At 45.3% G+C, this 20,552-nt stretch overlaps 1 protein-coding gene across 1 annotated transcript in view; it reads right to left on the reverse strand.

Moving 5' to 3' along the window:
• Positions 1–20,552, reverse strand: part of LOC147701495 (transient receptor potential cation channel subfamily M member 4-like) — a 1,534,183-nt gene that overhangs the window by 720,838 nt on the left and 792,793 nt on the right. The window contains exons 10-12 of the mRNA XM_086929348.1: positions 6,997–7,115; positions 4,894–5,265; positions 2,901–3,026 (exon numbers count right to left, since the gene is read on the reverse strand). Coding sequence (XP_086785474.1) covers positions 2,901–3,026; positions 4,894–5,265; positions 6,997–7,115 — 617 coding nt within the window. The remainder of the gene's footprint in view (positions 1–2,900; positions 3,027–4,893; positions 5,266–6,996; positions 7,116–20,552) is intronic.

Below are 20,552 nucleotides of genomic sequence, written 5' to 3' on the forward strand. Positions count from 1 at the left end.
TGATAGCTGCCAGACGCAAGCAGGTGTAGGCTGCATAGCACCTGGACGTGCGCAGGGATGGCGTGTGCCCTTGGGGTGTGGTGGTCCAAGAATGGCTTAAGGTCCCTGATGAGCTCAAGTATGGTGTCAGAGTCCAGCCTGTATCTCTGTAGGATCTCAGCCTCAGTGAGCATGAACAGGGTTATCCTCTGTCTGTAGACCTGTTCATTTCTTAGCCATTCCCTCTGTCCTTCCTGCTGTAGCCGTAGCCGCCTCGCAATGACATAGAAAGCTGCCATCCTGCAAGTTGCAATGCATTTTGGGACTGTTTATATGGGTTGGAGTTGGTTACCACCTGATTGCAATCCATGGTAAATACCGAGTGAATTCTACCGATTTTGAGCCGATTTCGGTGTTTCTGTGCCTCCCTACATCTCCCCAACTGTCGGAATCGGGGAATTTCCCGATCGGAGATTCATACGAATCGGCATGTTTTCCGAATCGGCTCATGTCCGAATCGGTATTTGTACCGATTCGGTAATTGGACCGAATCGGTGATTTTCCGAATCGGTGTCACTTACGATTCGGTACATGGACCGAATCGGTGATTTTCCGATTCGGTGTCACTAACGATTCGGTAATTGGACCGAATCGGTGATTTTCCGATTCGGTGTCACTAACGATTCGGTACATGGACCGAATCGGTGATTTTCCGAATCGGTGTCACTAACGAATCGGTACATGGACCGAATCAGTCTTTGCATCCGATTCGGTGTTTTTCCGATTCGTTACATATCCGATTTTCGGTATGTACGTATCGGATTCTTTCCCATTCGGTACTCATTCCGATTCGGTTTTCTATCCGATTCTTTCTGTTTTCGGTTCCCTACATCTCGATGGCTGTTTACCGATCGGTAAGGGCCAAAAATCGGTATTTTCGGCCGTTACCGATCGGTAACGCCCTACCTACATCGGGCCCTAAATGCCTGTCAGTGTGGGTGAGCAGAATTAAAGAAACAATGCCTCATTTTCCATTGATGGAGTTATGGTCATTAATTAAATGTTTGAGCAGTGGATTTCTGGTGCTGAGCCTGGGCAGTTTTTCGCCTTCGCGCTAAGCACATGTACAGATAATGTGTGTGTCTGAAAAATTTGAACTTAATAAAATTACATGTATAGGTCTTCCCAGATCAATACAACTTTCATAGATAACAAGCAAATTCGATCCTATCGGTTTCGTAGTTTGCAAAAAGTAAAATCAGTGGTTCTCTCGTTTGAGCAGAGCTTTTCTGTTGTCTCTTCCTGGTTGTTTTTCCACTTGTTCTAAAATACAAGCTCTTAGTTCGTCCACCTGGTGATGAGCTTCTGTGAAGTGTGTGGCTATGGTAGACTTCATCATTTTGGTTCGTATGTTGCTCTTATGCTCGTTGAGCCTCACTTTTCATTTCCTCTCAGTTTGCCCCACGTAATATTTACCGCATGGACAGCTTAGGAGGTAAATGATGTTAGTTGAATCACAAGTTCCATTGACTCTTAATTTTATAATTTTTCCAGTCTCAGGATGACAGATGTTGTCTCCTTTCAAGATGTTCATGCAATTATGACAGTTTAAACAAGGTATTGTTCCTTTATATCTGAGTGTCGACGCTTTGTTGCTACTGGATTTTAGCAATTGTCCAATGTTTTTAGACCTTGTGTATGCAAACAGTGGTTCTTTTGAAAATATTCCTTTGAAATCCGGTTCTGTGGTTAATAAAGGCCAATGTTTTTTTTATAATCTTTTTAAAGTGGTGGCTCATAGTGGAATATTTGCTCACACAGGTGATTCTTTGCTCTTCTGGTTTGTGTCGTGGTGCAAATAAATCTTCTCTGGGTTTTTGTAGGATTCTCTGTTGGGCTTGTTGTAATACGGTATCTGGGTATCCTCTGTTCTTGAACCTGTCTATCATGATCTTAGATTGAATCTCCAAGTGTTCTGGTTCCGAGACGACTCTCTTGGTGACTCGGTCTTTAAAGAATTTAATATAAAACCATCCAGGGGGTGGAATCTAATGTTAATAATATTTGAAGTAGCATAATAGGCACCTCTGTGCTTTGCCAGAAAATTGAGATTTCCTGGGTTTCATTAACAAAAGTCTGTATTCTATACAAGACATAAAGAGACAAGTATTATCTCCACTGACAGAAAAAAAATGGGTGGTTAAGGGGGGATTTCTATTGCTGTAGGTAATGTATATGTAAGAAGTTTGTGGTTATTTCTTGCCCATCGAATAGTATTTACGACTGCCTTGCATTGTGTTCTCTCTACTTTTCGTCCCTACCCAACTCTAACAGTGATGCTTTTCTCCGGTGATTCTCAGAAAATACAGTGACTGAAGTGGCTGAGAAAGGATGTCTTGGTCATTAACGGACAGGTTATGATTATTTTGTGCCCTTCGAGGGAGCGGTGGTGTTCTTCAAACTAAAGAAAAAGGGGGAGGAGCTCTTACTCAAGGGTGGTATAGAATGAAGGAGGATAACTATTGATAACAACATTTTGTTCATATTTACTGCAGCGTTCATGGGTGCTGTAGCTTATTCAAAGAAATGATATTGTTGTTTCTCTGCTGCTGGTGAGTAGTAAAAATTAGAGAAAGCAGAACACTCAACTATGTGTCTCTAACAGAAACAAGACTTTCTTTAATGTTGTACACAAAATCTCCACTGTGTGTGATCAGCAGATCCCATAAGAGATCAGCAGTTAGCTATTAACTTGCTTAGCCATCTTGCCAGTTGATCCTTGATGCAGAGCTGTATGTAATCAGATACAAGTGGTATCAGCAGATTTATACTTTCCATAGCAGATGGGACCCACACTATGCAATCAGTTACACTTGAGATCTGCAGCAGCCTGTTCTTTTCACCCCATAACAGGCTCTTACCATCTCCCAGAAGAAGGTGGCCATTTCATCGCGGTTCTGCAGGATGGCCCATATAAAGAGGTCAATCCATGGGGTGCTGGACCTTTTAGTTCGGTATTCTTTAGGATCTGGCGGAGGGCGTTTCAGCTAGAAAGAAATTGGTAAATGAACATAAGGAATCTGGTTTACATTTATGAATGTGCTTTTTCTTCAACAAAACTATTAAACTGAAATCGAGTTTCAGAACTTAGAATGAACTAATGGAAAAGGTCTCCAACGCAGATAACATATAATTGTCTACAAACATTGACCATCTTACCTGTTCTTTAATCCTTCGATTATGACAGGCTGATGTTAGTATTACTCTAGTATTTATGAGTGTGATAGTTTCATGGTATGAGGGGTGTTCTTGCAGTTGCGCTCTTTTAGTTCCTCTCAATGCACTCTGATGCACTAGGATGAGCTCAATGGGTGAGTTTGTAATGAATAAATAGCACAGAAAGGGAAGCATGCTCTACTTGAGAGCAGAGGTTCTATGCCAGTGTTTAAGAGGGAGTGATGTAAGTGGCTTTTTGGGTAGCCCATCTCCTCCCTGAAGCCAAATATAGCCAGATTTCTGAGCGTCTCTTTCAAAGCGCTCTACAATACTTATCAGGCAAAGTAGCTTTTCTAGTGGCTGTTACGTTTGTTTGCAAAGTAATTGAAATTCAGGCTTTATGCAGCAATAAACCTTATACTACCATTCATAACAGCAAGGCATTTCTTCACACTAACTGTGTTTCTCCTGAAAGTGGCATTAGATTTCTGCAGTGCTGAATCTAGTTCTCTAGTATCTTCTTCTTCAATCTTCAACCCTCGTGTTTCTTCTCCAGCAAAAGTCACTGCTCAAGCTGCTGAAGACTAAGATATTGTCTGATAAAAACTATGCATATCTCACTACATCAGATTCAGAACATCAGGACTCCCAACATTGCAGGCGCTATATTTGGAAGTCACTAGATTGCAGGCGATGTACATCAAGAATCAATACATCTAAAAATATATTACATATATAGAATGCAGGAGCTGAGCTAGAACATACAGCTGGATAAGTATTGACATATAGTTCATAAATTAATTTAAAGACTAATCTGAGAAAGCAAAATTAGAACATTGTGTGAAGGGTAGCCAGCAGAAAGCAATAAGGTGGTCTGAGAGGTGAACCTGGGGGGACAGGAAAGGTTACAAACTGATCAAATATTAATAAAGAAGCAATCAAGAATGAATGAACTAGAAAAACAATATTCCAAGTTAAATACATTTTTTGTAAGAATTAAGGTTTTGTGGCAGAGTGCATTTTGCTAAAATTGTACATCTTGACTCTATGAGCTTGAGCGGGTGATGAAATATGTTGGGTGACAGAAAAGATTAACATCAACATACCACAAAGATAATGAACAATAAATTGCCACTCCAGGGGAACTAGTTGGAAAAGCAGCTGAAAATCACAGAAATGCAGCTTTAAGAGATTGAACTGTAGGAACAGATAGAGGATAAGTAGTTTGAAATGTTGAAGGATTGAAACGGGATTAAAAGGTTAGAGTCTAGGCCTAGAAAAGTCTTGGTATTGTGCTGCAATAGGGTTAAGGAGAAGGTGTGGTTTGCGTAAGGCAGAGGTTTGCTTTAGTGTAGGGGCAAAGGTCTGCTCTTGAGATTGCAGGAAAGATTTGGCCTAGAAGTGAGAGGGGGAGCTTAGTCTATTGGTTCAGGGGGGAGATGTGGTCTTGCGGTTAAGGAGATGGCTTGGTCTGTTGAAGAGAAGATGTTTTTTATATTTAAGAAAGAGGCGTCATACTGTTCTCGGGAGGGGTGGTGTAATGGTAGTCTCCTTGGTAGGTCCCTGTAATCTTTCTGCCCACAAGTGTCCTAAATACTACTTGAAAATCTGTTAAAGGCAATTGAATGGGTTTACCCCCCGGGCAGCTATCATTCATCCAGCCTGACCACCCTCTTAAATTTACACACATAAACTTACTTTTGTGCCCTTTCTGGAAAAGGATGGCTTTGGCCAGTTCAGTGCCGGAGTGTAGAATGGGGCACATATGTCCCCTAGCAGTTCGCCTAAGACTTTGGAGACCTCATAGAGCGTGAAACCGTGGCCCTTTCTCAAATGCTCCTCAGGAAGATACTCCTGGTGTTGACTCTTGGTAGACTCATGCCGCTCATATAGTTTCTTCTGCAGCATTTTGTAGAGCAGATCGTTCTTTGTTACTGAGCTGTACAGCTCCTCGAGTTGGCCGTAAGTCAGATAGTCCACTATGTTCATGCCGTTGTCCATGAAGAGCTTGACAAAGTTTGGCTTGTTGTTGATGAGGGCGTCAGTCAAGGTATCAGTAAGGTCACTTGGCTGCACCAAAGAGAGACAAGGGGGAAACAAAACATTAGCTGGGAGAAGGATCTGCGATGATACAAAAATAAGAAGGGAAGAAGAAGCAGACAAGACACGAAAAAAATGATAGCGGCACCGTGACCAACAGCAACGAGTGATGCTGCTGGGGTAGATGGCTCAAAGAGTTAGTGACAGGGTCCATTTACCTCCAGACAGCCAGTGTGAACCTCACCAAGGTCAGAAAGACCTACGTGACCTACGTGTCGTGTGGTGGCTGGCCTTTAAAAAAACACTTACCTGTTTGCCGCCACCCCCACCTCCTCGCGTTCTTCTTTGCCTGCTTCCAGAGCAGGAAGCACTAAGCACCCGGCTCCCGATAGCCAAACACAATGCTGCAATGCAGTTTGAGATTGGTCTGAGTGCCGTGGTTTGGTGCTTAGCAAGAGAATAGGAGGCTGGGCATGCTCTCCTGCATGGAAAACATGTAAAGTGGGCATGACGGATTGACCGGCCCAGGACACCTTGCCAAATTTCCTGTGCACTTGGAGTGCGCAAACCACTCCTCCCCTGCTCTGTAAACAGAGCAACCCCGCCCCTACTCAGCTGATCAAGAGGAAAAATAATATGATAATAACAATGAGTTATTATCATTTTATTTTTTCCTTTTTTGACCTGCTTGTAGGGCGATGCTCCTCCGACTCTGCGGAGGAACCGCCACTGTACATGTTTTACATGTCCTAGACTGTGGCCACTTGTTTTTATAGTAGGTGTGGCATGATATGGGGGGTTTAATTCAGTTCTCGGTGTGCAGGTGTTAATTTAAAACACTACCGGAAGTATCAGGTCAAGAGTTTAAAGAGCAGAGCCTAAGGTAAAAGAAATGAGCAGGGCTGATTAGAGCAGGTGGGCAGAGTAGGGATGCCTGCATTCCCTGAGAACATGGATCACTGCAAGTACAGGAATGTTTGGGATGCTACTGACCATTCCAAATGAATGACAAGTGCCATTATGTGGAGGAGTGTTCTGCTATAACCTGTAATTCCCAGTTTTAATGGGCATGTTTGACCTCTCTGGATGGGTATCTTACTTCCTGGCTAGTATGAAATTGAAACTGGCTAGAACAACACAATATTGGCACCCCACCCTAAAAAGTTGGAATATTCTTGTCTGATTAAAGACATCAAGTATAACATGTACACCAGAGCATGTGCATCCTTACAGAGAATACACAAATGTATTGAAGATGAACTGAGGATTTCACAATAACTGCATGCCATTGGCATTGTTTTATTATCACTACTTCATAACAAAGAACCCTATATCTTGGAAACAACTCTCCAATAAAACCATAACCACGAATTTAGAGGGAACAGCAAATTGAGCAGGTATGTGGAGGGTGGGGGTGGGTAATGGAGATGTTTGGGAGATGTGTTGATCTGTTAAAAAAGAGCTAATAAGAGGTAAAAAGAATAATTTATGGTGACAGTTTCTTGGTGATGTAGTAGAGGTAATAGTTTGGTTGGCTGAAGGCTGTTTCATTTTCACAAAATATATGTATCTACCACCGCCAAACAATATTATACTAGGAGCACTGGAAACTACAGGACTCGGAATGCTTGGAGGAGTTAGAAGTGTACCAAAACAAATGCCAATATGATGAGAATTTTACTAATGAGACCAGCACTGGCCTCCACATACTCCAAGGCTGAGAAGCTGAGTTCAAGAGACAACTCCTCACACATGGCTCACCTTCCATTGGATCTCCCCGTGGAACAGCTCGGAGGTGGCAATATCCACGCGGTTCCATGCCACGGCAAGCTTCAGTTCATCCAGATACTCAATGCCATCATTCGTCTGTTTCTTGCAGGCTGTGACAAAGATACACAGGTTTTACCAGTGCTTAATTTCCAAATGAAAAACATCGGGCACACACTTTCTCAGAAGCCTGCTGCAGTGGTTGCCAAATACCAAGGCTGTCTGGTCTTGATTCCATCTCATCCACCACCTTGCATTCCCTGCCCCTTTATCTCACTCTTCATGCTCTTTTTCGTCCTTGCTTTCTCCCTTTGCTATCCTTTTCCATCCTTCTCTTTTCTGCCTTTTTCTGTTTTGATTTTGGTCAAAGTGTGTACCCAAAGATGTATGCTGGTGGGTCCCATCTGCAACCACCTGCTCAAATTAAGCACTGAGTTTTGGTAACCCCGGCTTTCTTTCACATTTACTTGAGGTGTAGAGAACTAAACCTATTAGGAGACCTGTTTTCAACATAAGTTTTCTATTTCCAAAGCATACGTTCACCTAGAAGGGTACCTTATGCTAACATAACAGGTTTATTACCCAACTCAGTGGTACTCATTGCATTGCCTGCAGAAGGATGAAAGGCTGAGTGGACATAGTGGGATTTGGATCCTTGCCCAATGATTGAAACACAGATCCCTGCAGTGGGTGCGGTAATCCACTGGGCCACCAGGCCAGGCTCCATCAATGCATCCGAGCCCTTTCAGCAGATCCCTTGCTGGCATCTTTAGCCTCACTTTAGAAATGCGCTCCTTAATCGAGATGTGACGGGAGTCCAAACTCTCATACACCCAGGCGGGAACATCTCACTGCTACAGTACATGCAACTCGAACTTTTAACTAGTTATCAAAGTTGCCACCATCGGAAGGCACACCTGAATACAGAAAAACATTCATTACTCTACCTTTGATTGCGTTGATTTAGGCATACGCTTTGGAGTAGATTACCTGCTCAGATTGCTATCTAAATAACCATGGGGTCTTATATCAACATATTTCGAGTTTGATGTGTAGGTATACGATTTTCCATGCTCACATCACTGACATGAGAGCAAGACCCATCTTAAAAAGCATTTGCAATGCAATAGGTCTCGCATTAGGAAAGTTTGAGCTATTGATATTGTAAATGGCAATTTTTTTATTTATGTGTTGGTTTTGAAAATAGCAAAATTAATAGCTTTGTCATTTACAATGCCAATAGTTATAACTTTCGCAAATGTGACACCTATAGCATTTGTAATGCAATATGTGTTGTATTTACGTGACTTAGATGTATTGATATTACAAAGAACAATGGCTTTTATTTTTTTTTAATAATTAATACTCAAATAAAAGTTATTGTGATTTATAATGGCAATAACAAACTTGTGTAAATAACTTTAGTGAAGATTATGTTCAGTGTATTTTATTTTGGCGAAAATCCAAGAACAGAAGTGAAATATTAAAATTTTTTGTGACATTTGTAATAAAGCTTGAAACATTGAGAGAACATATTTGAACCAGTTGTTGTTGAATGGTTGCAGAGATTGATGCTGTTGTGGCACTGGGTGATGTTGTGTTGGCGACAAGTGATGCTGTGGCGTTCAGTGATGCTGTGGTAGCGCATAATAATGTTGTGGTCCCCTGAGTGATGATGAGGTGGTGCTGAGTGATGCTGTGGTGATGCGATACATAGAGTGAGTGCAATAGATAGATAGAGTGAGGGCGATAGATAGATAGATAGAGGGAGGGCGATAGATAGAGGGAGGGCGATAGATAGATAGAGTTAGGGCGATAGATAGATAGACAGAGTGAGAGAGATAGATAGATAGATAGATAGATAGATAGATAGATAGATAGATAGATAGATAGATAGATAGATAGATAGATAGATAGATAGATAGATAGATAGATAGATAGACAGATAGATAGCGTGATGGCGATAGAGTGAGTGCGAAAGATAGACAGATATAGTGAGGGCAATAGCTAGATAGGCAGATAGAGTGAAGGCGATAGATAGACAGATAGAGTGAGGGCGATAGATAGATAGAGTGAGGGCGATAGATGGATAGAGTGAGGGCGATAGATAGATAGATAGATAGAGTGAGGGCGATAGATAGAGTGAGGGCGATAGATAGATAGAGTGAGGACGATAGATAGATAGATTGAGGGCAATAGATAGATAGAGTGAGGGCAATAGATAGATAGAGTGAGGGCAATAGATAGATAGAGTGAGGGCCATAGATGGACAGAGAGAGGGCAATAGATAGGTAGAGTGAGGGCGATAGATAGAGTGAGGGCGATGGATAGAGTGAGGGCGATAGATAGATAGTGAGGGCGATAGAGTGAGGAAGATAGATAGATAGATAGATAGATAGATAGATAGATAGATAGATAGATAGATAGATAGATAGATAGATAAATAAGAGTGAGGGGCGATAGAGTGAGGGCGATAGATAGAGTGAGGGCGATAGATAGATAGTGAGGGCGATAGAGTGAGGGTGATAGATAGATAGATAGATAGATAGATAGATAGATAGATAGATAGATAGATAGATAGATAGATAAGAGTGAGGGGCGATAGAGTGAGGGCGATAGATAGATAGATGGATAGATAGATAGTGTGAGGGCGATAGATAGAGTGAGGGTGATAGATAGATGGATAGATAGAGTGAGGGCAATAGATAGATAGAGTGAGGGCGATAGATAGAGTGAGAGCGATAGAGTGAGGGCGATAGATAGAGTGAGGGTGATAGAGTGAGGGCTATAGATAGATAGATAGATAGTGTGAGGGCGATAGATAGAGTGAGGGCGATAGATAGATGGATAGATAGAGTGAGGGCAATAGAAAGATAGAGTGAGATAGATAGATAGATAGATAGATAGATAGATAGATAGATAGATAGATAGATAGATAGATAGATAGATAGATAGATTGATAAGAGTGAGGGGCGATAGATAGAGTGAGGGCGATAGATAGATAGATAGATAGATAGAGTGCGGGCGATAGTTAGATAGATAGATAGATAGATAGATAGATAGATAGATAGATAGATAGATAGATAGATAGATAGATAGATAGATGGATAGATAGATAGATAGATAGATAGATAGATAGATAGATGGATAGATAGATAGTGTGAGGGTGATAGATGGAGTGAGGGCGATAGATAGACAGATAGATAGAGTGAGGCTGATAGATCGATAGATAGATAGATAGATAGATAGATAGATAGATAGATAGATAGATAGATAGATAGATAGATAGAGTGAGTGAGGGCGATAGATAGAATGAGGGCGATAGAGTGAGGGTGATAGAGTGAGGGCGATAGAGTGAGGGCGATAGATAGAGTGAGGGTGATAGATAGAGTGAGGGCGATTGATAGATAAATAGAGTGAGGGCGATAGATAGATAAATAGAGTGAGGGCGATAGATAGATAGATTGAAGGTGATAGATAGATAGACTGAGGGCGATAGATAAAGTGAGGACGATAGATAGAGTGAGGACGATAGATAGAGAGATAGATAGAGTGAGTGCGATAGATGGTTGTGTGTGTGGTTGTGGCTGTGTGTGGTTGTTTGTGGTTGTGTGTGTGGTTGTGTATGGGTGTGTGTGTGTGGTGTTTGGTTTGGGGTTGTGTGTGTGTTTGTGGGTGTGTGTTGTGTTTGGGGTTGTGTCTGTGGTTGTGGGGTTGTGTGTGTGTGGTTGAGTGTGGTTGTGTGTGTGCTTGTGGTGTGTGTGTGTGGTTGTGTGTGGGGGGTTGTATGTGTGTGGGGTTGTGTGTGTGGTGTGTGGGTGGTGTGTGTGGGGGGTGTTGTGTGGGGTTGTGTGTTGGTGGGGTTGTGTGTGTGGGGGGTAGTGTGTATGGGGGATTTGTGTGTGTGAGGGTTGTGTGTGTGGGGGCGTTGTGTGTGTGGGGGGGTTGTGTGTGTGGGGGTTGTGTGTGTGGGGGGTTGTGTGTGTGGGGGGTTGTGTGTGTGGGGAGTTGTGTATGTGGGGGGTTGTGTGTGTGGGGGTTGTGTGTGTGGGGGTGTCTGTGTGGGGGTGTCTGTGTGGGGGTGTCTGTGAGGGGGTGTCTGTGTGGGGTGACTGTATGGGTGTGGGTGGATGTGTGTGTGTGTGTGGGTTGTGTGTGTGGGTTGTGTGTGGGTTTCTGTGTGTGGCGGGTTGTGTGTATGTGGGGTTGTGTGTGTGGTGCTGTGTGTGTGGGGTTGTGTGTGTGGGGCTGTGTGTGTGGGGCTGTGTGTGTGTGAGGGGCTGTGTGTGAGGGGCTGTGTGTGTGGGGCTGTGTGTGTGGGGTTGTGTGTGTGTGGGGCTGTGTGTGTGGGGTTGTGTGTGGGGGTTGTGTGTTTGTGGGGTTGTGTGTGGGGTTGTATGTGTGTGGGGTTGTGTGTGTGGGGTTGTGTGTGGGGGGTTGTGTGTGGGGGTTGTGTGTGTGTGTGATAGTGTGTGTGTGTGGTTGTGTGTGTGGGGTTGTGTGTGTGTGTGGGGTTGTGTGTGTGTAGGGGTTGTGTGCGTGGGGTTGTGTGTGGGGGATTGTGGGGTTGTGTGTGTGTGGGGTTGTGTTTGAGGGTAGCATGTGTGTGTGTGTGGGTTTGTATGTGTGTGGGGACATGTGTGTGGGGGGTTGTGTGTGGGGGGGTTGTGTGTGTGGGGGTTGTTTGTGTGGGGTTGTCTGTGTGCGGGGTGTGAGGGTGCCGAGTGAATGGCCTAAAGTAGTGTGAGTGCGTAATGTGTAAGGAGGCAGTGTGTGAGGGGGCAGTGTGTGAGGGGTCAGTGTGTGAGAGGGCGCAGAGTGTGAGAGGGTGCAGAGTGTGAGAGGGTGCATAGGGTGAGAGGGTGCAGGAGTGCGGGGTGTGAGAGGGTGCAGGGTGTGAGAGGGTGCAGGGTGTGAGAGGGTGCAGGTGTGTGAGGGTGCAGTGTGTGTGGCCTAAAGTAGTTTGAGTGCGCAATGTGTGAGTGTGCAGTGTGTGAGTGGTCTGTGTAAGTGGTCTGTGTGAGTGGGCAGTGTGTGAGGGGCAGTGTGTGAAGGGGCAGTGTGTGAGGGGACAGTGTGTGAGGGGGCAGTGTGTGAGGGGCAGTGTATGGGGGCTAATGTGTGAGGGGGCAGTGTGTGAGGGCGCAGTGTAATGAAAGGGTTCGGGGTGTGTGAGGGTGCGGGGTGTGATTGTGCAGTATGTGTGCCCTAAAGTAGTGTGAGTGAGCAATGTATGAGGGGGCAGTGTGTGAGGGGTGTGATTGTGCAGTGTGTGTGCCCTAAAGCAGTGTGAGCAATGTGTGAGGGGGCAGTGTGTGAGTGGGCAGTGTGTGGGCAGTGTGTGAGTGGTCTGTGTGTGAGTGGGCAGTGTGAGGGGCAGTGTGTTCTAGGGCAGTGTGTTAGAGGGCAATGTGTGAAGGCACAGTGTAATGAGAGTGTGTGAGGGTGCGAGGTGTGTGAGGGTGCGGGGTGTGAGGGTGCAGTGTGTGTGGCCTAAAGTAGTGTGAGTGCGCAATGTGTGAGGAGGCAGTGTGTGTGAGGGTGCAGTATGTGTGGACTACATTACTGTGAGTGAGCAATGTGTGAGTGCTCAGTGTGTGAGGGGGCAGTGTGTAAGTGGTCTGTGTGAGGGGGCAGTGTGTGAGGGCACAGTTTAATGAGAGTGTGTGGGGGTGCGAGGTGTACGATGGTGCAGGTGTGAGGGTGCAGTGTGTGTGGCCTAAAGTAGTGTGATTGCACAAACTGTGAGGGGACAGTGTGTGTGAGGGTGAAGTAGGTGTGAACTACATTACTGTGAGTGAGCAATGTGTGACTGGGCAGTGTGTGAGTGGGCAGTGTGTGAGGGGCAGTGTGTGAGGGGGCAGTGAGTGAGGGGGCAGTGTGTGAGTGGGCAGTGTGTGAGGGGGTAGTGTGTGAGGGGGAAGTGTGCGAGGGGGCAGTGTGTGAGGGGGCAGTGTGTGAGGGTGCAGTGTGTGTCCTAAAGTAGTGTGAGTGCGCAATGCGTGAGGGGGCAGTGTGTGTGAGGGTGCAGTATGTGTGGACTACATTACTGTGAGTGAGCAATGTGTGAGTGCGCAGTCACCAATACTGTGCAGCATGGATTTAAAAAAAAAAAAAAAAACTTGAGCGACCTGCATGTCATTTTGAAGGTGCGCACACCAAGAAAACATGCACCGAAAAAATTACATGAGTGCCTTTTTTTCTATTTTTGGATCCAAGTTGAATGGGAAAACGAAAAATAAAAAAAAGTTAGCACAAATGGCGTGGGGTGCTTCTCTATAAATCTGTGCATTTTAATTATGTTATGAGTGGCAACAACTGCAAATATGCATTTTATCTTTGTTAACTAACATTGCTTTACTGTTACTAAGTGGCGGCAGAGACAGTAGTGAGAAGGCTGCTTCCCCATGAAGAATTGGGGCTATAACATGACCGTATAAAGGTTATGCTCCATTTTATATCCTGAGTGTAGACAGGCATATTGATTTTGACAGTTTCCATATAGGGTAAAAGGTTTATAGAAAGAAAAACGGTTCGGGACAATAAACCAGAGCAAAGTAGGTTAAAGCGAGTGCCAGGCAACGCCGAGACACGGCAGCAGCAGGGGCCCGTGGGAGGGGAGAACAAACATGGATGTTTTGGCAAACAGAAGAAAAAAATTAAAACGCACAACGTGGGGATTGGGGGGGCAGAAGCACCCAGACAAAAAGTAACGGAGTGTGGGGGAGAAGCATACGAAGACAGGGAGACAAGAGGGAGAAAAGAAAAGGTGAGAACAAGAGTTGGCGAGAGTGAAAGTGTGAGATGAAGGGTGAAGACAGGGAGTCATTTGAGAGGAAGCAAGGGTGGAGGGAGAAGAGCATGGGCTGCGGGAGAGAAAAAGTAGAGAAAATTTGATATGAAAAGTGGAGGAAGAAGAGAAACGGAAAAAGTAAGAGCGGAAGCAGAAAGAACAGAAGAGGGAAATTTTAGACAGGGATGAGTATGAAGCAAAGAGAGGAAGAAGACACGAAGAAGAAGGTATAAGAAGAAAAAATGCGTGGATAAGAAAGAGAGGTGGCAGAATAGTCAAGTCACTTTACAAAAGCTGATGAGAACTAAGCCTGAGGCTCATCAGCAACAGCAACTGCCAAGAATATTTCCTAGTTAAAAAAAGTGATAATTTAGTGAGTGAGTGGTGAGGTGCGGCGTGCAGGCTTGGGGGGAAATAGAAAGTGAAAGAGAGAATGAAAGCTCACATGGGGAGGTGCTGCCAGATGTCAGCGGCGCCAGGAAAACCCAGCGGGAAAGTCCTCGTGTGAAAGGCAAGAGAGATCATGGAGACAGCCTGCAACCCGCTCGGCCTGGGTCAGGAGAGTGCCCCTAAATCAACACCACCGGGACCATCTGTCAGTAAATCTGGGGAAGGGTCGTATTTAGAGTGGGAGGGGTCCAGTGGCAAAGACGCCTACTTTAGAGCCCGGTGTTTGGATTAAGAGGTTGAAAGAAATAGAGAAAGAGACAGAGTAGAAAGCAAAGAGATGTTAAATATTTGAAAAGTCAGAGGGCGAGTGGGTATATAAAGATGTAACACTAATACAAGAAGCAGATTTTCTGTATAAGTGAAACTAATTCAAGTAATCAAAGCAGCCTATGTGCGTTCGTATTCCCAGATGCCGTGTCCATCAGAGAACGGTAAAGGAGGGCCCAAGAGCCAAATTAATTAACAAGGGCTGAGGCTGAGCTTAAAAAAAGAACTAGCGATGCGCTCTCTGTGCTGGGGGAGGGGGAGGGCCATTAAAGGAAGGGGGCGGGGAGGAGCCTGTTAGAACTCGTGGCGGAAATCAAAGGAAGGGCGAGCGAGCCCTCACCAGGCGTGCAGCCTGGTGAGCTGAATGCGTGTGGCAACAGAGGCAGAGTGCGGCGCGCGCGCACAAAGTGTCTGGTAGCAAATGGCAGTTGTGCACAATGCGTGTGGTTGTGCTCACATGCACTGTACCTGAACCGCACTTTGGGTTCACTTTTGAAAGCCCTTACTTTAATCTCGCCAAGCATCCCTGACGGGATAGCTTAGGCACGACCTAAAAATCTGAATATATATTGCCCTTACAATAGATAAATGGGTTATTTGGAATATTAGTGGGCTGTACTCCATTCTAACAGGGATGAGGAGGCATGAACTTGCCATATTTAGAGATCACTGCTTGCCTGGTGGAAAACGTTGCGCCTTCGGTGGAGCAGTTGCCACTGCAGCTCCGCTAAAGACACTGAAACTACCATTTTCCATCATGGTTGCACCACTTTTGTGACGCAGCTACAACATAAAAAATGCTAGTAAGTATTTACAAAGCCACACAAGGGGCGATTTGTGCCACTTTGCATGGCTTTGTAAAGAAATGTAATGCAAAGTGCCAGCTTGCTCTGCAATGCGTTACATTTCGGTTTGGGAGGTGTTCCATGGGTGGAACATGGGCGCTCCAGTGCACCCACCCATGGATTTCAAGGAATCCCGGATTTACAAAGGTCTGTAAACCTGGGACTGCGTGAAATGCCTTTCTCTCCCAGTGGATGGAGTAATGAGAAGAAATTTTTTTTTTCTCATTATAAAAAAATGTTTACTCCTAATTATTTCCTCTTTTCAGGTGTGCTGCATTCTGCAGCACACCTGGAAAGAGGAAAATTCCACAGGCATTGTTTTTGTGCAGGAACAAAAGCCTTCCTGCACAAAAACAATCCCCCTAGTCATGCTGGCACCCTTGTACCGTGGTGCAAGTGTGCCTGCGTTGGCTTTGGCTGCCTGAAGAACGCTAGATTTATGGCGCATTTCTGCTCTCTCCCTTTCACGCAACACTACACTGCGTTGCGTGTAAGGTTAGTAAATCTGACCCTAAGTTTGCTGAGCAATGGCCATTTTTCAGGTGGCTGTTTAGCAAACTTTTTCGTTATTCAAACCCAAACTTTGTAAGCAGGAGTTTGATTTTTAAAAAAAGAAAAAAAAAATATCGATGCTGACACCCTGAGAAATGTCTCCAAGAGTAAGGGCATACATTTTTTTCTGTTGGCGAATCTTATTGGCCGTCCTAAACAGGGAAGAAGTATGACAGAATTAAGATGAACGATGTAAGGTACTTAGGGGCAGATTTATGAGGCCCTTGCGCCACGTTTACGCCGCTGTTGCGTCACGCAAGGCGGCGTGAACGTGGCGCATCCCTACGAACGATTTACAACGTGACGCATCTAGGCAGATGCGTCACGTTGTAAAGCCCTGCGCCGCTTGTGGGTGTTCCGGCGCAGGGTGGGCGTTCCGGCGCAGGTGCGCCTCGCAAAAGTGGCTGAGTGAAATCTATGAGATTTCACTCAGTCACTTTTAAGCCAATGCTGCGTCAAAAGCCTGCGCCTGCTTGAAGCAGGCGTAGGTCTTGACGCAGCATTGTTAAAATGGGGCACCCCCGAGCCTTGCTGGAGCTGCGTCGCGCTTGCGACGCAACTCCAGCAATGCGCCACATTTCCGGCACAGATGCGTCACGCATCTGTGCCGTTTTTGCACCATGGTGCGCCGCATTATAAATGCGGCGCACCATGGCTGGCGGAGCTGTGGCGCACTGTGGCGCATGTTAACTGGCGCATCCCTGGGGATGCGCCAGTTAACATAAATCTGCCCCTCAGACCAAAAGGTCCGATGACCGGGTTATGGTTGGTCTAAGCTCTCCACCAGCAAAGCCCGCTGGGGCTCTACCAGCAGAAACACGATGGTTCGCCCGACTCTAAAATTTGGCAAACAGACACTCTGCCATGATGGTGGCAGTATGTCAGCCAAACTCTATATAACCCTGAAATGTATAAGTTTAAAAAGTACTACAACACACTCGTTAATGTGTTTTAATCCCATCAGAACTTTGTACAAAAATAAATAAAATTGGTCTGAATTGCACTGTGGCATCTTGTAAGCTGTGTTGTGATGGAATTCTGTATTTTTCTTGAAGCAATGTGCTATTTGGTCTGTTCCCCTCTTACATACTTTGACGGGGAAGTAGCCAGAAAATGTAAATATCCCCCACTTTAAACCCAAGCGCTGGTGGCATCAAAAAAGCAAGGCATGTGAGCCTGGAAATCCCTATACGAGCTACCTTGTCTCTTCCATCCATTAATCAATCTATTCATCCTTTCACCCCATTCATTCTTCCATCCATCATGTAATCTTCCACCATTCCATCCATCCATCCATCTATACAGACACCCATCATTTATGTTTTCAGTCATCTGCAGCAATCTACTTTATACATTCATCATTTGGCCTACCCATCCATCAATAAAGACTTCCACCCATCACTTGATTATTTTGCCAATCCATTCATTCATCCCTCCTCTCAGATTTCAATTTACTCTGCACTCCTTAGATCTATCTACTATCTAGCCATTCATGTATCCACCTCCCAGATGTTCATTTACTCTGTGGTCTTTTCATCCAACTATCTATCCTGTCACATTTCCATGTTTTCAGTCATCCTTTCATCCACCCAAGTAGCCATCATCACATCCACTCTTCATCCACCCTTTCACCCTTCCTTAGTTTCACCCACCCACCCATCCACCCATCCATCCATCTTTTTATCCACTCATCCTTTCACCCACATGCATTCTTTTACACACCCATCCTTCTACTCATCCATCCATCTTTTCATCTACCCGCCCTTTCACCCATGAATCTTTTCATCCACATATCCTTTCACCAACACACCCATGCATTCTTTCACCCACTCATTCAGCTTTCCCTTTTCTGTCAGCCTATGTTTCTTTCTTTTAGTGACAGTTATAAGCATGTGACTGCCAAGCAGCAGATAAAAAGCCCATAAAGACACCCCACCTCTGTAGCCGGTAAAGCAGGAGGTTCACAACGCCTCTAGATAGTAATTTTTCTGGACATTCTTGTATCGGAGCAAAGGTGTGATCTTTTGAGCTCAGTTCAGGGGTTCTGGGCGGGGTGAACTGGGAGGGGGGTAGGGGCGCCTAAGGGCTTTAACATTCCTTGGAACGAGACCCCCTCAAATTTGCATTATGTCTCTACCCACAGCCCTGAAATGAACTTGGTCACGGCCGTGATGAAAAAGGACATAGCTGTAACAACAAAGGACATAGCCAGGGGCATGGACTTTGAGGGGCGTGGCACCTAGTGATGAAAACAACAAAGGATCAGATAAACTATTCATGAACTATGTTGATTCGGGTCAAAGGGTCGGAGTCTTTCACATGCAGGGTTGTGTTAGAAGACATGCCTCTAAGGGTGGTCTCATTATGGCATATTCATAAAATATGAAAGCAATGCAACATAAAGACAAAGGTAAACTGTGTCAGGTTCAAGTGTTCTCGATTCTTTGCTTAGCCAATGCATTGTGTGATTCTGGGAGAATTATATTTTCTTACTGAGAGTTAAACTGTGAAGATAGACAAATAAATAATGTAAGATGTGAAAATAAGAGCTGTGCATGAAATTGTCTAATTTAGTCTCCTGCTTCCTCTTCCCTTCTCTGTCCCATTAATCTGATGAACTCCTGACCCCAAACACAATACTGTTCTATGTACAGAACCTCGTTAGGTCTCGCCCTGGCGAAAGCGCGAAGAGCGTTCTCGCCACAAGACCTATTGCTGTCGGCTCTGCTTACAAGGAGCCAATAGGGAGACAAGAGATGGGCACGAATAGCATGCCAGAATCGGATCAGGTCGCGCGCGTGAACACGCGCTCCGATTCCGGCATGCTGTTCACACACACAGACGCGCGTGCGCGCACACACACACACACAGGCACACACACACACATCCCCTCCCTCTCCCCCCACACTCACCGGGCTCTTTCCGCGTGTCTCTCTCCCTCCGCAGCGGGTCAGTCTCGGCAGCAAGCTCCAATTCAGACTCGGAGCTCGGCGTGTCTTTTCCGGCGATCCACAGCTTGCGCCGGGACAGCCAATGTGCACCCTAACGGCGACAGCGTCTCGTGCGCTCCCACCGCGCTTTCAGTTTCGTGCCCGGCGATCCTCAGCTTGAGCCATGGCAGCCGATGTGCACGCACGAATCTCAGGCAGAAGCTAGTCGCTCTTTCAATGGCTCTACATTTAGTTTGATTTGTAAAGAAATTGTGCATGCTAAAAAGCATTTAAAATCATTCTCGTGTCTATAGATTGTATAGTTGTGTGAGGCTGTATATACAAGTCAATAAAATATGCACAGCGTTACAAAGTGAGATAGCAATTGCAGTAAACGCTATATGAAAAGAGCATGTTACATTGGTGGGCTGACGGTCTGACTCCGACGGTAGGAAACGGTGCTCCCAATCTGCTACTGAAATGAACGCAGCCTCTGCCAACTCCCGGGGAATTCTGCCTCAATTAGCCAGGGATCCCTGTCCACGTGCCGTCCTCGTATGCGGTGCACAGACGGACTGCCGGGGGGATGGACCAAGGTTGGTGCGACCAAAGCTTATTAGCTGCAGTCACACCTGATCCCGTGCAGAGAGAGGCCTGTCGGATCTCAGAGCACAAACAGAGGCCAGGACTGCGCCTGAGCCCGCCCGCGAGGCAGGCACCAATTTCATTGGCGAATATTCTCATAAAAAATAATAAGATTACATTTTATTCAACACTAGCGAGGGGCAGGCTGCGTATAAATCTCTGAAGGGATTACTTGCATGGTAAGGAATCCAGTGTACATTCAGCCCTTGGTCTCTATAGCTGGAAGGATGGGGTTGTGTCCATTCAGTGTGTGGCCTCTCTGCTGGAAAGATGAGGCCACCCTTGCTCCATGCACAATCAGTTAATACCCTCTGCATACAGTGTGCAAGGCCTTTAAGTCCTTGGCCTTTGTTGAATATGATGCCCTATGCAGGCGAAAGGAGTTCAGTCTGCTTGTTTTTTTTGTATTCTTTGAGTCCGTTGTCCACTCCTGCCGCAAACGATGCTTCTGCATCCTCTGTTGTTCTCGTGTTTGTTTCCGCGCGCGCAAACACGCATCTGTCTGTATGTGTACGCTTGGTTGCACGTGTATTTTATTTGTTATTTCACACCCAGTGTTAAAATCATCCCTTCACACGTTCGCTCCCATTTAGAGTGCACGATTCAACCCCCATTCACACGCAATCGCATTCGTACGTTTATCACTTGATCTGTGAACATGATAGTCTGCGGAAGCTACTGTTTAAGCCGCCAGGTGCAGGCAAAACAGGATCATAATAGGTTCCCAGTCCCATTTCCAACTTGCTGTGACAAGTCACACTTTTAGTCGAAATGTAGGGAAACCACAGAACGAGGCTTCTGCTGGTCAGGCATACTTATATGTTTGAGAATCATTTCAGTCAGCTCAGTTCTGGGAGAATATTGTCCTGAATATTACTTTCATAATGGGCACATCCTAAAGACATGAGTGTATTGTCCACTGTAACCGCACGAGGGATCCATAGTGCCTTGATATTAAGAACCTTCATTGAACCCACTCTGCCATTTGGGAATGAATGTACCTGTGCTACGCCAGGGTTGCACCAGAAATTGCTTGAATTATACAGGTGGTTGTTCATGTCTGAGACA

The sequence above is a fragment of the Lissotriton vulgaris genome, chromosome 7, assembly GCF_964263255.1.
Source record: "Lissotriton vulgaris chromosome 7, aLisVul1.2, whole genome shotgun sequence".
NCBI lineage: Eukaryota > Metazoa > Chordata > Amphibia > Caudata > Salamandridae > Lissotriton > Lissotriton vulgaris.